Source organism: Balearica regulorum, chromosome 8 (genome assembly GCF_011004875.1).
Source record: "Balearica regulorum gibbericeps isolate bBalReg1 chromosome 8, bBalReg1.pri, whole genome shotgun sequence".
Classification (NCBI taxonomy): domain Eukaryota; kingdom Metazoa; phylum Chordata; class Aves; order Gruiformes; family Gruidae; genus Balearica; species Balearica regulorum.
This window is the reverse complement of record NC_046191.1, coordinates 2,518,544-2,535,993: the sequence shown is the minus strand read 5'-3', so window position 1 is coordinate 2,535,993 and position 17,450 is coordinate 2,518,544. Positions and strand designations below refer to the sequence as shown.

General features: G+C 47.5%; 1 protein-coding gene across 3 annotated transcripts in view; it reads left to right on the top strand.

Moving 5' to 3' along the window:
- Nucleotides 1–17,450, top strand: part of DNAJC6 (DnaJ heat shock protein family (Hsp40) member C6) — a 50,708-nt gene that overhangs the window by 8,328 nt on the left and 24,930 nt on the right. Inside the window, exon 2 of one of the 3 annotated variants that reach the window (XM_075759176.1) lies at nt 3,921–4,059. The exons of 1 other annotated variant lie outside the window; for it this stretch is intronic. In XM_075759176.1, the coding sequence (XP_075615291.1) occupies nt 4,047–4,059 (13 nt within the window). In that variant the 5' untranslated portion in view covers nt 3,921–4,046. Of the gene's footprint in view, nt 1–3,794; nt 4,060–17,450 lie in introns of those variants that run through there. One more of the 3 variants, XM_075759172.1, reaches the window with a different exon arrangement.

Below are 17,450 nucleotides of genomic sequence, written 5' to 3'. Positions count from 1 at the left end.
TAAACACATGCAGCTTTTTCAGGCAGTGAGAGCAGTCCATATCGTATGGCACAGCTGGTACCTCCCATATACTTACCTATGTATGTACACCTGGGTTTGGACTTCTCGCAGGGAGAGTTCATTGTTCATGGTGGAGTAACTTTGGAAAAAATATTTAGTATATTGAGTTTTAAAGGTGTTGCTCTAGATATTAAATTAATTTTCAAGCTGTATTTACAACCCTCCACAGTTTGAATGCGTTCATGAAGAATTAAGAGTATAATATTTCACCTTAATTGTCCATCTAGGTAGAGGAGAGGTGGAAAAAATGCAATTGTACCTCAGTATAGGTGGTGCTTGATTACAACTATGAAAAGAGACTTTACCCAGGAGAGGCTGCAACCCAGACAAAGGCAGACAGAGAGTCAGAGGCTGGCAAATCAATTGACTTTTCCAAGGTCAGTAATGGGGAGAGAGTTTGTATCTCTTGAATCTTGAGCAACGTACAATCCTCTTTAAGGCTGTGGGAGATGTTAACGACATGCTAATGGCACCTGCCAGCCTTACCATTCAATCAGCAGACAAACATCTATATCGTTCTGTAGTATCGCTAGCCACCACTCAATAAATCTTCAAGGATGTTATGGAATCTTTCTAAGTAGCTGTTTCCCTAGATCCTTCTTCTGTACTCTCGTCTTTGAAAGTCATGTGCAATTTAACAGGTTACGTGACATGGGGGTTCTGTATATGGCATTCTTCATACTGTAGACCTCCAAAAGAGAGAAAACATGTGACCCTTCATCAGCCCAACTTAAAGGGAGAATTGGGGGAGCGGCAAATATTACTTTATACATTCTCTTCAGCCGAACTTCCCATAGGGCCGGAAAATGCACGGATAAGTGGAACTTCAACTGAATCCCACACAACGTGCTTCCCTAATCCCATCTCTTTGTGTTTGTGTCAATGGTAATTACAGGCAAGGATGGGACTTTGAAGGCTGTTTCCTCCTCCCTCCTCTGCCCCAAGATCCCCTGGAGAGGCTGCACTGTCCCTACTCCCTGCCTGCGCTGATGCTCCTTGTACAGGCTGGAGCTTTGGGCTACGGTGGTGATTCCCCTTTGGGACTCCTTAGAGGGAAAGAAAGCTATGATCCTCCAAACTCTGGGACAAATGTGGGGAGAAATGAATTAATAAGGGATTCAACAAGGAGAAGTAATTTTCTTTCTTTTGAAGTATGACTTGTACTCTGCCTGCTGCAGACACAACAGCAGCATCAATGCTGGGTAGTAACTCTACAACTACTTGAAAGGAGGTTGTAGCCAGGTGGGTGTTGGTCTCTTTTTCCCAAGTAACAAGTGATAGGACAAGAGGCAACAGTCTCAAGTTGTGTCAGGAGAGGTTTAGATTGGATGTTAGGAAAAATTTCTTCACTGAAAGGGTTGTTGAGCACTGGAACAGGCTGCCCAGGGCAGTGGTTGGGTCACCGTCCCTGGAAGGATTTAAAAGACGTGCAGATGCGGTGCTTGGGGACATGGTTTAGTGGTGGACTTGGCAGTGCTATGTCTACAGTTGGACTTGATGATCTTAAAGGTCTTTTTGAGCCAAAGACATGCTGTGAAGCTCCAGTGGGCAGCAGCAATGAGACTGTGCCTGGGAAGTATAAATTCTGGACCTGCTCTGGCAGTCAGAGAAGGGAGAGCTATAATTCCTGCTGGAGTGAACCTCTCCTGTTGTTTGTACCCTTTTTCCATGAGAACATTTTCAGCAAGGGGCTTTCCTTTTGCTGCCTAATGCAGACAGACCCTTGCTCTCACCGGTGAGAGATGACTTCTGGAGTTAGGATATGGAGCTTTGTCCAAGCTGAGCTACTTGAATTGATGGATGAAGGCAGCAGAGCAGGCTAGAGACCGCAGGTGACAGTTTAAGGCAGGGATAGGCTGTGTAGGGTGTTGTGTTGTGTCAGGTTTCCCAGCTCGTTCCCTCTAACAGGCTGCAGATGCCTCCAGCGTGAGCGTGCTTGAGGACTCATGGAAATGTTACACAGCCTTAGTGTCCTCCTTCACCCGAGAGCCTGGTTTCTCGTGTTCGGGCTGTTAGCTGAGCAAGCAAAATAAACGAACATCCACTTTGACCTCCCCCAAATTTCCCATTTTTTTTATCCCAGGAATTGTTGTATCCTAGGCCGAGTAGGAGAGACTAACAGATGTGATCCCTAGTAAAAACACCTGCGCTTTTATTTTCCCTTTATTAAGTTGCTGCGTATGGGTGCCAAGAGGGAGGGGCACCCATTCCTACTGGCGAGCATTGCAATCCGTATATTGCTCCGTACAGACAGATGTATCAAGAGCCTAGTAATGAGGGGGTATAAAATACACAGCTCTAACCTTGAGTTCAAGCTGTTACCGCTGCTAACTGCAAACCGTTTACGTCAGGTTGGTTCATTTTAGTTTGCTGCTTATAAATCTGCTTGGATTTTTCTGAGAAAATTCTGGGTCACAGATGTACCTTGTCTGCACCGTACTATAAAATTGCAGGAGTTATATAAACAATAGCGCATGGCAAGCTATGGCTCTACCAGATGCCCACTGCCCCGCAGTGCCAAGCGGGAAAGTTTAAGCCAAGTGTCAGTAATATTTCAAGTTATGGTTATTGCTACAGAAGTGCTTATTGATGTTATTGCTTTAGAAGCAAACCCACGTTATTTTTCTAAGCAGAGTACTTTGTGTCCTTTCTGTAAGAGACTGAAGGCATACTTGTATCTGGATGCTATGGCTTCTTTTTGCCTTTGTTTTTCCTTAAAATAAAAATAAATCCACTTAGACGAGTTTAATAGTGGTCATTTCCTTTGGAGCATGCCTCAGTTCCTCTGCTCCATGTAAAATGAAATTAGGGTCTATTAGCCGTGGCCGCAAAATGCGTGGAGTGAGGTATGGCTTATTGGTTGTTCGAGGACACGCTTTGTGTTGGTCTAAAGTCCTGTTTACGTGTGAACAGCTGAAAATAGATTGGTAAGACCTAGCAACAAAAATGGCTTAGCAATCGGTGGTAGTGCTGCTTCAGCTGGGGGCCACAACTTTCAAGGCAGCAGTCGCACAGGCAGGGGTTGGGGATGCTGATGCATCCCACTGTGACGCAGCGCTGTGGTGCGGGACCTCGCCGGTTACTTGCCCGCAGGCAGACACGGTGTTACGCTGAACCAGAGATGCTGTTGAGGTTTTGGAGGTGCGGTGCAGAACTGCTGTGCCATCCCTCCTCCTTTAGGCTGCAGGATGGGCCGTGTCAGCCCATCGCTCGGTGACCTTGGCCCGTTCCCAAAGAATGCACCTTTCAGTGGTGTGATAGGAAGATTTTAATGTGGATTTGCTATTTCGAGAACCTCTTTGTGCCAGCTGTACAGCCTAACCCTCCGAGCTGAAGGACCTCTTTTGGGAGAGGGATGTGTTTGCCGGAATACATGAATAACAGCCCGGGAGAAGGAAATGGTGTGGATCCAGCACTTTTTGCTAACTAATAGCTCTCAGAGCTGACGGTCGGGGGGACCCTCCCCTGCCAAAGCCGCTCTGACCGCCACCGCTCCGCGGCCGCTGCGGCGTTTCCAGCACGGTGGCACCTGATTTATTCGCAGACGCTTCTACCGGCGGCCCGAAACCCGGCCAGCCCCGCCGTTTGGGCTGCGGCCTCCGCGATTGCTTCCGGGCCCCGGAGGGGCGGGAGGAGGCGGCACCGGGTACGGGGAAGGGAGGAGGAGGAAGAAGGGGAGGAAGGGGGGGGGGGAAAGGCGGCCGCCCCGTCCCGCCCTTCCCCTCCCCTCGGGGCGGCCGGAGCACTTGTCTTCCCCTCCTGCCCACGGCGTCAGAGGAGGTTCTCCGCCCGGTTCGCCCATGAGCCTGCTCGGGAGCTACCGGAAAAAGCCGGGCAGTGACGGCTATGAATCTTTGCAGCTGGTGGACAGCAGCGCTGACGGCGGCGGGGCCAAGCCCGGGGCCAGCGCGGCGGCGGGGGCGGGCGGCCGGAGCCCGGCGCGGCAGCAGCAGCAGCAGCAGCACCGCGCCGAGGGCGGCAGCACCATGGACAGCTCAGGTAGGGGCGGGCCCGCCGCCTCCACGGGGGACCCCGCGACACGCGTGGGGTGCGTGGGGGGGGGTGGGGGGTGGTGGTGGGGGGGTGTCCGCTGCGCGGTGGTGGAGTTGTGCTGGTGCTGGTGGTGGTGGTGGTGGTTGCGTGGGGATGGGGAGGCTTTGTGGCCGGGGACAATAGCGGCCCTTTGTCCAAGCGCGGGCGGTGGGATGAAGGAAATCCAGCCGAGGCTGGGGGAGCCGGGTGGGTAGCGCAGCAGAAATCAGCGGCTAGTAAGTCCTGGCAGCTCCTGTTTTCAGCCCCAAAGAGTAAAAGGTTGTTCTGCAGCTAAAATGGATGGACTGTTTTGGGATCTTTCCCCAACTGACTTATTTCCCAGAATCATCATGACTTTTTTTAAACCCCCCCCTCTAAAAAGCACTCATCAAACTAGATTGGATTAATTCTGATAGATGATGCACTGCATGCACCATTTTTTTTTTTTTTTTAAATCAGGGAGTAGGGGACCAGCTGGTCTTTGACAGGTAATAGGATAGAGAGCTCTTCACCTCTAAACCACAGGTTCAAATTTGCCTGGATCACCAGTAATCGAGAGTACTCATCTGATGGCTTTTAAGGCATCTCTTGGAACAAATTGGCTCTGGTTCTGGTTGGTTAGATGTGCCCATCGCGATGAACATCTACAGCCTTTGCAGGGAACTTCTAAAGCTCAAACTTGTGCAGGGAAATGCCTTGGTCAGTTGTGGGGGACCAAATTTGATGCCTGCCTGGTATAGCAGGGTGGTCTTGCAGCAATAGCTGTGCTGGTCCATGAAAGAAAGGGGTGGGCCCAAGGCACTAAGCAAGTACTTAAACCACATCAGCTTTGTTTTAATGTGGTAACCTCTTCTCAAGGGGGAAAAGCCCCTAATGACCTATGTCTGGACTTGGGTGGGAGAGTCTTACCTTGATCTCCCCCCCCCCCCCCCCCCCCCATTTTCTCTGATGTAATGAGTCATGTATTCCTCCTCTCCCTTGCCATTTAAATTTGCTTTCAAGAGTTCTTTTGGAGGTTGGCTTTGTCTTTTTCACTTTTTTTTTTTTTTTTTACTTCTGGACTTTAGAAATGTATTTGAATTTGCTGCTATGATATCTCTGCTACAGTTGCTCGTAATCATAGCATGTGGCGGTAGATACTTACTCACAGCAGGCTGCTGTGTAACAGTTATGTGGATTCTTACGTCGGCATCCGCTGAAACGGTTAGATATTGCGGTCGGTTTAATACCTATGATTAAAGCAATTACCTGAATGACTTTCCCAGAACTTTTAAGAACCAAAGGTGTTAGTTTTTTTGGAAGGTGGCGTTTGCATCCAGCCAGGTGTGGGAGCATGCTGCAGCTCGTGTCAAGTCACGGCTTTTGTCTAGCGTCAGCTCAGTCTATTATTTGAGTGGTGCTGTTGCAATCCTTCCGTTCGGGTTCTTCAAGCCGGTCTGCTCCCTGCCGAGCAAAAAAAAAAGTGCTCACGGATAGCTAGACAATACCTTTATTTACGGGTTTTGTGCAATATTCGGCCATTTCAACAATTCGGCTACTAACTACGATGAAGACATCCCAGAGCATTAATTGTATTAATGCCCTCTATCAGTTTCTAGGATGTTCTGCCCTTAAACACGTGGGCTTGGAAAAGGGCCGTCTCTGGGGTTTGGCAGCTACCGGTTAAGAGATCTGCGTTAACCAGAGTTTACTTCCTTCAGTTCATTCTGCTACTCTCACTGCCTACATTTTACAGGCGCTATAAATGACACACCTGACACTTAGGCGGTAACAAACCTCAGACCTTAATATGGCCCTTGAATTGAGTTTATAGGATTTTGTTTTAAAATACCTTATCTGTTTATTAAGAGCTTTTTGGCGGGTGTTTCTAAATCTTCGCATGAAATTAAAAAAAGCTGTATTGAGTGTGATGCTCTGTTCTAAACCCAAAGTCCATGCTTGTATCTGCCTTGTTCATTTGAACACTTCATGCTGATAAATGCCTAATTGTTATCAGTTCGTTGCAAAGTCATTTTTCTTTGCCAAGTATGAAATTATAAAAGCTTAAAGAACCATCCCCACCCCTCAGGTGTGCTTGTGATTTCTAGTGGTTTGATAATTGAAGCTGCTCGTGAATTGTGGGACGTGATTTCTCTGTAAAGCAGAGTGAAGATGGGTCGTTATGTGGGGAGAGGGAATTAGGGAGCAGTGTAAGAGAAAGATGGGAAAATAAGATGCCTGGGGTTTTGGCTTAATAGGAGCAAGGAAAAAAACCACTGCCCACCTTCTGCGTTTTGTTTTTTTAATTAGAGAGTATATTCATATTATAAGTATTTGAGACTCCTCCCACTAACGATGCCAAAGTCTAAATTCCCAAGATGGGCAGCGGTAGAGCATATTTCAGTTGGGGAGACCTGAATTCCTCGGGAAGGAGAAAGAAGAAATAAATTGGTGACGTGTTACAGTGCAAGGGAGGTGTGCTGCTGGGTTTTGGTGGGGCAGGGGAGCCTCTCTTCTGTGTAATTAGGTGGCAGACCCTTGAAGGTGAAATCCTTCAGCTGCCCTGGCCAAATCGGAGCTCGTTATGTACTTCCCACATGCCTGACCTCCCTTACCTTTCAGGTTTTTTCTTTTTTTCTTTTTTTTTTAATTTTTCCCTCTGGTTTTAAATAAGGGCTTCATACGTGGCGGAGCAGCTGCTGCCTGAGTTATCAAAATGGCTGTTTGCCGTTGAGGAGTGAAACAGTCCTGAGGTACAACTCCGCGTCACCGGGCAATTTGGGACACTTGGTGCAGCCGGCGTCGGCTGGCTGGCAGGGTTATGGCTGCGCTCGAGCTGAGCGTCTCTGGGCGCAATTAAATAGCATCTTCGATGAAGTTAAATAATCAGAGCATCAAACCTTCCTCTTCTCTCCCCACACGTTAAGTTTCATCCGCACCGGGGCAGTGCGCTCTGGGCATAGAAAAATGGCCTTTGCTCTCTGGAAGATGTGTGCGTAGATTAATATTAAGCAATTATAGAAGTTAGATGGGTGAGGATCTGTGCTGAAAGCAAAGCGCTGGCAATTCTGGGGCAAATTGCCATTGTATTTGCTATTGCTGCAATGACATTAACTCACACGAGTTGGGAAAGCAGGCCCCTGTTGGGTTTTTCTATTAATTTTTTTAAACTAATTCAAAGTATTAGATCTTAATGTAGGCTTGCAATCTCATAAACAGCTTCTTGCAATGAAAAAAATCAGCGGTTACAGCTTTGCTGTAACTTCTGAGTACTTATGATTATTGGCTTAATATTTTTTTTGAACTGCTATTGCTTAGTGTCAAAAGAAAAAAAAAGGGAGAAAAAAAAAAAAAGGCAGGACCCAAAAGCACCGTGTGTGTGGGAAGGGGTTGCTGTTGGAAGGCAGGATCTGATTGTGGCTGGAAAGGGAGCTGGGACAGGGGGGCTCCCGAGGGGCTCTTTGACCCCTCTGTGCTGGGGGTGCAAGCACTGGGATGGAGGGTCTGGCCAGGCTGTGGCCAGTGGCTGAGCCTGGGAAAATAAGATTTTCAAAGTCTCTGGGACTGGTAAACGCTTCTTGGTTCGGATAGTTAAAAATTCTTCTGCCACCATCGCCCACGCCACGCAGAGGAGCGCTAACGTGAGCTGTTTACCTGAAGCAGTGACAATTTCAGTTGCTCCGAGTACAGCTTGGGTACCCGCCGCAGGCAGCGGAAATGGAAACTCCTGCACACAGCGATGCCTACTGCCTCCCTCTTAGGCTTGGGTTTAGCTCGAAGGAGCCAAGAGCAGAATTTTTTTTCCAGGTAGGGCAGCTCTATCAGTGGCTGCTGATATCTGATGATGCCTGTATGATGACCTTGTCTTTGGTTGCTTTAAACTTTGCCAGACTTAAACCAGTCAGAATGAAGTGTTGGTCAGGGTGTGGTTTAAACCTCAGATTTAAACCTCAGTGCGGTCTGTTGGTGCAGGGTTACGCTTAAGTCCTGCGATGCCTTGAGCGGGCATTAAAGCTCTGTGCAACTTTAGCACATGCCCTTAACTGCTGAATGTTGAACTCCTGATGTAATGTTTTAAACAACTCCTACGGAATACGCTAGATGCAATACAGTAACATGATGATAGCGCGTAAGTCTAATGGGACCTAGGCGTTGCTGCCAACTGCCAGTTCCTCCAGACAGTGTGCTGGACTTGGGTTGGAAGCTTGAGGATGAAGGGGAGACTTGAGCTGAAGCTGGCAGGACATAAAACATCGCCAGTTCAAAAACCAAATTCCAACAAGAGTAGCTATGTAGTACTCCTTCTGTCTATTTTTAAGTTGCTGAAAGCACTCGCAAGATGAGCAGCAGGCAGTGAAGAAGCAATTTATTTAGGTTTCTGCTGTGGCATTCAATAATGCTTTCTTAGCAGCTGGATGAACGCTGAAAGAAGAAGAGGTTCTAGGAAATAAGATATAAAAGTAACAGCAATAATACATGGTAAAAGGAAAAAACTCTTTCTATGCTCTTCTGTGTTGTTTATAAACTAACTCATCGGCACAACAGCTTTGAACCACTCAGGGGATAGACCGGCTTGTGCTACGTGCTTCCTCAGGCAGAGTAACCGCAAAAGAGAAACGTTTTACATAAATTGCAAGTGCTGAAGTTGAGATTTCTCGAACTGTTTTACACTTGCAAACATAATCTCTTGTACTCTGGCGATTCCTTTTCACTGAGTCAGAAGAGAGACATCTCCATGTCACTGGCACAGGGACAAAGACCAGCGTTGACAATGTTGTCTTGTATTCTATTCTCGCTGCATTTTCAAACGGGGAGGCTGGGTTTAATAACTTTTTTGTTTGGTGTTTTTTTGGACACTTGAATGGTTTGGTGTTGGCAGTCGTGCTTTTCTTTCTTTTCGTTGTTTTGACAGGGAGGAGAAGCGGAGAGAATGTCAATCAACTTTAAAGACCGATTTCATGGTTTGTGTAGTAGTTCAGTATTCCAGCCTCACACGCGTTTTGTTCACTGTAGTACAAGCTCCGTAAGGGAAAATGTAAAACAAATGAAACAAATTTGGCATAGTACTGCGGGGTGATCACCCTTCCTCCCCCCCATATCACTAATATTCTAGAAAAGGAAGCAAACCCCCCTTTTTGTGGAAATCCTCCATATTACTTAGTTGATGGTGCAAGCAGCATTCTTTAGTTACTATTTCTCAAGCAAAAGCAGAAATATCTTAATTCTTCAAATTTCCATGACGTTTACATTTAGGCAGTCTCAAATGAACCTTTGAATAAAAAGCCTTGGGCTCATACAATATTAGTTCTAGCGTTTTATCACAGAAAACCACAAAAAGAAGATTCTTGAGCTTCTCTACCCTACGGCGCGCTACGTGCTGCCAGCGGCTAAGAGTGCTTCTTGGGGGGTGGTCAGGGACCCCGTCCCAGCCCACACACAGGAATGGACCGTGACTTCTTGGGCGGGGGGGGGGGGGGAAATACAGCTTTTCCTCTAGTCGGAGCAGTACTCAAGGAGGGAGGCAACGCTTCCTGCCTGGATGTGCGTTATCCAGCAGCAGCACAAGTGCACGGAAATCACCCTGTGATTCCTTAAGGTGTGAACCCAAACCTATTCCTACGCAAAGCACCTCCGTGAGGAGCTTCTCGGTTCCTCCTATCTCCTCGCCTTCCTCCCAATATCTATAGTATACGAGTCCCTTATAATGGCTTTATCTTCCCAGCCTAACGCCATCTGAAAAGGATGCTTGTACCTTTTGGGAGAGAGAAGGGCAGAACACCACAGGGTGACCCCTCCGTTAGAGGTAAAGCGGCCGAGAGCTTCTTGAGCTGGTAGCAATGCAATCTGAGTCTTGAGGCAGTTTCTAGCTACTCCGGGCAAAAGGTCTGGATAGATGCGGTGCCAGCCAGTTGCTGGAAAGTTGCAGTAAAAACCCCAAAGAAACAAAAAAACCCCAACTACTCTCTCACTTGCATAAATTATTGACGATGTCTTAATGCTCGGGATGTCTGTGCCACAAGATGGGTCTGTGCTGAGCCCTCTGTGCACTGAACCAGTCCTTACGATGGAAGGGGCAGGTATTGACTGGGGAGCAGTGGTTTTGGCAGCTGCCTGTCCTTGCCTCCTGGAAGCTGGAAACTTTTCCTGTGCTCACCTCCTGCAGCCCATCCTCTCCCAACCTCGCCTAGCATTGCTCATACAGGCGCAGTTTGTGTTGCTGCCTCTGTCTGTGTCTTATGCTGATTGTCTACTTAGGAAAGAAATATTCTGGCTTTCCCCCGCCGTGTTTCGGAGCTGGCTGTGCTCTGGGGCAGCTCCCTGCGGCCGTGTTTCCTCTCGGGGTAGTCAGCCCCCAGCTCACCTCTGGTGAATCCAGCTTTTACCCCCCCAGCTCGAGAACCGCTGGGTTTTGTCTTGAGCAGTCTCATCGTTAATACGCTTACTGCAAAAGAGCCAAACTGCATGGTTTTGGGGGTGAGGGATAATACTGGTTTATAATCTCGTGTGATATGTGCTCTGATGAGCCCTTATCTTGCATTAGGCTCCTTGGCTCATGGTGCATCTCCTTCTGCTTCCCTGCGCCCTTGGAGAGTCCAGGCATCTTTATAGCCTGATCTCAAACTTCCCTTTGGCCATGCTGAAGTCATTCCTGTGGGCTTTAACCCCTTTTCTTGGGGATCGCACTTGCTAAAGCAGCCTTCTGCTTGCATGCCTCCACTATAGGTCGTAAAGCATGAGGATGAGTGAAACTTGGGTTTGGGGGTCTCAGCGATGGTGTTATCAAATGGTAGGAGCCTGTTCTGCCGCTGTTGTCCCGCGGTTCTGCTCGACACAGATCTTGCTGTTTATTTTTACAGAATAACACTGTAAGATATCTGTGCTCAGCCTTGTAGGGAATCTAACTCTACCAGGAATCTGGGACAGTGGTGGAGGAGGGCACAGATGAGACTGGTAATTAAAAAAAAAAAAAAAAGGAAAAAACAAATCAGTCTTCAGGATCTGTGAATCTGAGGAGCTTCCCAAGTAATTTCTGCAGGTAGAAGTGCTCTCCTTTCCTGCGAATGCCCCTTTACCGCTGCTTTAGCTGCCGCCGCTGCTGCTGCTGTTCTCCCCAGCCCCTTTGCAAACCACCACTCGGTGTCTCTTAAAAAGCTGATGTAATTACGACACTTGAGCTACGTCTGATCTAAGAGAGGATGTAAGTGCATATAATGACATAGATGTTTTAGAGTCTTTGCTTAAATGTGATAAATAAAGCGCAGCTGTCCAGAAGAGAGCTACATGCTGGAAGGAACAGTTAGGGAGGGTTGGGCTTCAGGGCGCTGAGATTGTGCTCTTAAAACGTAGTGGGTGTACGAAGCACTCGGATCTAAACGCTATCGATTATCACTGGATGCAAAGGAGCCGCCTGCCCAGAGATTTTTTTCGTTTGGAAATACCTGCAACCCTCCCGCTTGAAACGGGACTTTAAACTCTTCCAGTAGTGTCGGCCAATGGATTTGCAATCCCCTGGAAGGCGAAGCGCTGAGCATGGAAGGTAGGCTCAGTGCAGGGGACGGCAGGAGCCGCGGATGCCGGGGGTACCCAGGGGCGTGGGGACTCGGCTCTGCCTGGGTGGGTTTGGCTGCCTGGCTGGTTTCGGCACACGTGTGCCCCTCCATATGTGATGTACCTATATGAAAATGCTCTAATAATGTTGTGGCAGGGGTACCAGCACCAGCGCTGCTCCTTCCCTCTGCACGCCGCGTGGGCTCTCCTGCAATGCCGAGGCGAAGCCCGTAAACGTGACGGCGGGGGCACGGCAGCCTGGCTTCGTATCCCTTAGCGCCGGTGGGAAATCGCATCCCGCCTTGCACGGGCTTTGCTGCGAGAGCTGCGTGTGGGAGGAACGTGAGCTGGCGGGGCTGCGGGGCGGGCGGGGAGGCAGAAGCACAAATAGCATCATTTTTTGCTGAGTGTTCCTTAAAAACAATTTGGGCTTTGTTGCTGAAGCCACAACAACAGTGGCTCGACTCCTTTTAGTTCGGGAACCTTTAAAAGGGCCCTTTCTGCCACGGCGCAGGGCAGCCTCCGCCACGTCCCTTGCTCCCCTTTCATGCCAGGCCCCGGTAATAGTCTGGCGGGGGGGGAAAGACAAGCAAACAACCCTCCTCCCCCCAAAATACTTTGTGGAGAGGAAGGCGGCCATGGTGAGTGGCCGAAAACTTCAAAAAATGTGGAATTTGGGGCATGTATGCAGCAGCTAACAATTTTTTTTCTCATGATAGTGTCAGGCTCTCGCGGTACTGTAGAAAAAGAATACAGAGGAGCATTTAATACTCCCAAACTAACCCCTTGTTTTGGGACGGTGGGAGATGAAAGCTTCAATGCTTTTCTAGAGAAGAACCGTGGTGAGGAACGGGGAAGGTCTAGCTCCTTCCTTGCTCCATTTCTAAAGAAAACACAGGCAGTAGCTCTCTAAGCAAAAAAAAAAATAATAGTTTGACGTTAAAGATGCTATTACATATAGTTTGGGCAGACTGAGGTAAACCTGCTTCCTTTCGTATGGTTTCACGTCTGCTTTTTGTCTGCCCTTTACAGGCAAAAAGGGTCTGTTTACTCTTGCTAAGTAACCTGTGAAGCACAGTACTTCACTGCCCGATCTTCAATTTCTAGATGTCTTGCTTTCACCTCCCTGTTCTCAAGCTAAGTATTGCTTCATCAGCATAAATATTCAGACTGACACAGCCTTAAATGCCTCTTAAATGTTGGCTCGCTTCTCTCCTAATTCTCTGGAGAGGTAGAATTCATGCCCTGTGGTTTGCGGGGTTTGTGGGTTGCCTGAGGGGGTTGGGCTGGTGCTTAGAGACCCCTCAGGCAGACGAGGGCTGCGACGTGCGGATCTTGCAGGGAAAGCTTCCAAATCGGACATTTCTTGCTTGTCCCAACCAGCGAGCATCTCCATCGGGTGGTGGTAGTGTGGTACCCTCTGCTGCTGGTTCTTCCCTGGTCCCGTCAAACCTCTGGCTGCCGGTGATGGTGGCTGGTGTCCCCATCACGCAGGGTCACACCCGCTGTGCTCGCCCGTTTCTGGTCCCAAACCCCAGCCTTTAAGACAGGACTGGCTTAAGTGCCTTTGCTTTTGGCACTCAGCACAAACGCTGCTTGCGGGACTGCAGCAAGAGGAGTTGAGACGAGCGGTCCTTCGTGGGGGTACGGGAGGAGGGAGGTAGCTCCCTTCTGGATACAGCGCGGTTTCTTTCTCTGGCCACGTGCAGAAGATGAGTTTCCTAGTTTCGCTAATATATATGCTTTGATGGCTTTGCTCTACTAAGGGAAGACGGATGACAGTGGGTCTCTTCTGACAGTATCGATGAGTATCAGTCTCCTGCAAGCTCCCAAAGCCATCCTGCTAAAGCATTTCACGTCGCTCTGGCGTAACGCCTGTGCCTTTGGTGAGCAGGCGATGGTGGGGCAGCAGGCAGAGGAGCCGTGCTCAGCCTTTCCTGCATGAGTGCATCCTTCCGAACCTCCCTGGCGATCACAGTGTTCTCCTCCAAAGCTGTGGTGGGATGCGTCTGTAGGGACGCAGGGTTTGCTGCGCTGTCTCGGCAGTCTGTCTGCCTTGGGAGAAGTTGTCCTGCGCTGCACGTTCTTTTCTGATACTCTGTAAAATTAGCTAGAGAGCAAGGAGAGAGCTTAAGTGTTTTAATTAAGATTTCTATACTCTGGCTTCCACCCTCTACAGCACAAGGCTGGTGCTGTTACAAGAGGTTCCTTCCGTTGTAGTCTGTCCAGAGAAATCCCACTCTTCGGCTGCTGATGAGAAAGGACTGAGATAGGAACACTACTATATGACATATTTTAGTTTTGTAAGGAGATGCAGCAGGTTGACGCTTTATTTGGTGACTGCTGGAGGTTTATTCTGAAGGCAGAATAGTTTTTTCTCAGAGCAGGCATTAACTCAGAGCAAATATCTTCAGCCAGAACAAATAGAGACTTCACCTTGTCAACCTTATGGATGAAGTTGTCTCCTTTTCACGCCGCTCCATTGACTTGAAGCACTTCAGTGAGGACATCATCGTTGCCATCACCTGACGGAGCTATTCAAGGAGAGCCGTCCCGTGCATCTCAGGCACGCTTTGCAGGGCGCACGCAGCAGTAAAACCGCTACATTAAAAGGTCCTTTATTAGGAAATGAAAAGGCTGCTGTGAGCAAGCCATCCCTCTGAAACCTGCACCAGAAATACAGGTCAGAAGCACGTCTCTGAAGTGCACTAAGCCTTTCGGGGAATATCCAATAACTGGGTTAATAAAGAGTTCTTGCTGTGTAAGGAACAGGATGCATCTCATATACATTAATTCTCCATAATGAGACTTCTAGACAGCAACTCCAAGCCATGGTCAACGTTACCTGAGCCACTACGTGATAACATGCCGAAAGCTGGGATCCGAGCCGCGTGGCAGGCTCCTGGGTTGCTGTGCTGGTTTTGGCTGGGATACAGTTAATTTTCTTCATAGTAGCTGGTATGGGGCTGCGGTTTGGGTTTGTGCTGGAAACAGTGTTCATAACACAGGGACGTTAAATGGGGACAGTTGCTCGTGTGCAACAATTTGTACGCAGACAAGCTTGCGACCTTCTGTTTCTGATGTAGTAGAATATGCTTCTGGAGTGTAGGGTCTGTGAGCGTTAATTTTGGCTGTGGCATGAGCAAATGTGTGCACAGGATGCAGTTCCTGGTGGGATGGAGGGGGTGCGATGTGCCCTGGGCACTTCATTTTAATACAGCAAGTGCCTTCTGCCTTTGTGTTAGAGAACTATTTCTCTTCTGAATTTACCACCCAATGCGGGCGGAAGATCTTTCCGAGCAGGGAAATGCCATTATGCCGCTAACTCAATATCCTGACCAAGCTAGTGGTGATTGCCTTATCTGCATGCTGAAAGCTGAACCTCCTTCCTGCTGGGCTCCGAGAGGGACCAACAATGGGATCATCCCTTCAGACTCCGCAAGTGTTCCTGGTCCTTCTTCTACCGCAGAACAGGTTGTAGTCCTCTGCCCATTGCTTGAGGGAAAACTCAACTGCTCTTTTCTCAGGACTTGTATGTTGAAGAAAAGCAAACCTATGAAGACAACTGTCTCTGAGCATGGTTCAGTGCAGCGGTAGGTGATGCCTGGTCAGGTAGCTGATTTTCATGGGAGACGGGTAGGACCTCCCTGTCCTGGTGCCCTGTTCCGGTGGTTGTTGCACACAGCCCAGGGAACCGCAGCCGTCCTTTGGAAAGGTCTGCAGTAGCTCTGAAGGTTTCTGTCTACAAGAGGGACTTAGCACAGAAATGGTTTATTCAGCAAATGCAAGGGCAAGCTACTTTTTCTTTATCAAAATTTTTTTGGCTGTTCTTGAGGGTTTCTGTATATATTGTCAGATTTTTGTGTTAATGCATTAACCCTTTCTGCTCCTTTATACGTCTTGACGTTTTGTAGGACATGCTGCTTAGCAGAGGAGCCTTTGAATGTATTTACTGCGTTCTATAATGAACAGTCTGTGGAGACTATATCGTTCCTAGTAACTGCGAAAGACTGTCTTTGTCAGCACTGAGGATGCCGCTCTGATCCTGAGCGAATTACGGCACCTGGTGTAGCACCAAGCGCCGCTACGTCATAAGCTTCCTCAATAGCTGCACAATAGCTAAGTAATATTTGCCGCACGTTAAATCTTAAATACTGTTTTTGTGCTCTTGGTGAAGTAGCACCAGCTTGCATGTCTTCATTAGCCATCCTTTCTGTCTCTATTTTAGTGTACATCATAAACTTGGAATTAATTGCTGCTGCTTCTTTTAGAAATATAGTGAAATTCTCGTGTTCTCTCTGTTTGTCCTCATATCTCTCTCTCCCCAACTCCCTCGAGTTGATTTCTAAAGATTCTAGTTTTTCCATACTCCTGAAGCCTTTCCGTTGCTCTCTGACAGCATTTCCAACAATAAAATTTGTCCAGTACCATTGATGCTCTGATCCCTTTGCCCCCCCTTTCCTTGTTCCAAGTTACTACCTTTCTGCCTTCCTTTTTTCCAAAAGTTGACCTGCAGAACTGAAAGTACCTTTTGAACATTACCCCCTCCTTCCACCCCTGGCTCTCCTAGCACAGAGTAATACGAAAACAAAGTTTTTGATGAGAAATCAAACACTGATTCCATACTTGGAAGCCAATGAGCTGCTTTGATTTTTTTTTTTTTTTTAAAAATCATACTTGAAGTAGATACTTGCAAGTGGTTTGGGAAACCACTGCGCCTTGAGAAAGCTTCAGAAGAAAAGATGCTGGCAGAGTGCAGAAGAGAAGATATGGCCTCTTATTTTACCGGTCTAGCACATGGATCATGTGCATGTGGCTCGTGACCACATCAGAGTGCATTAAGCACCCTCTGTGCATGGTGGTACAAATAGCATCACTTTACCAATAGAGTCTCCAGTTTAAAAATATATATTATATTTATTGATAGCTCACTCCAGGTTTGAAAGACTGAATGCCATTTTAATGGGTTTAGTAATCTACAGAGTAAATCAGGAGGAGCTTTTTTAGATGTAGGTTTATTCATGTTTCTTTATAGTCTGAACGCCTCTAGAATATTTCTTCTGGTAATGATGATTATGTGAGCAATATTTCAGAAGCCTGTATCTAACGCCACTCATGGACGTGCTATAGAACCAGAGAAGTGCTGGCTGTAAGGTCTCTTTGTAAAAAATATATAATGAACGCTGGCAATGCCACCAGCCTGCTTTAACCATGGTAAATCTTCCCTGTTTCTGGGTGCCGGACTAATTAATAATGACCAGCGTGTTCATTTTACAAATCAGCTGTCCCATGGCTCTACAGCAGGACAAATGTTCTCAGACTTGCCGAGTGCTCCGGGAGAGGCAACTCTTAGCAGATGCCATCTTGATTATGAGACTACCTGAGAGCATGACGTGCATTTACATAGGTTGCTTGTTGCTTAATTTGCTGTCCTAAGAGGATCTAGGTCTTCTGAATAATCTGCCATAAGGAGGTAACAAATGTATAATTACAGAAATGTAGTTTAAGTTTGCTAAGATCAAAATAGTTGAGGCCTAGTGAACATAAAGCAATTTAAGTAGTGAAGAGCTTAATTTGTAGCTAATAAGCAGTTAAATTATTTTACCAGGTTTGTGTCTAACAACTCAATTCTGCAGTAAAACAAACCCATATTTACTCAAGTCTACGGCCAATTTATTACACTTCTAATCATCTAAGAATGATGCTATTAACACAGCCCTGCTATAATGAGGAAGGCTGTAACAAATCTGTTCTTGGATAAGACAGTGCAATAATTATTCTATTAGAATTGCAAAATGCAGACACCTGAGGTGTAAGGCCATCTCACAGTC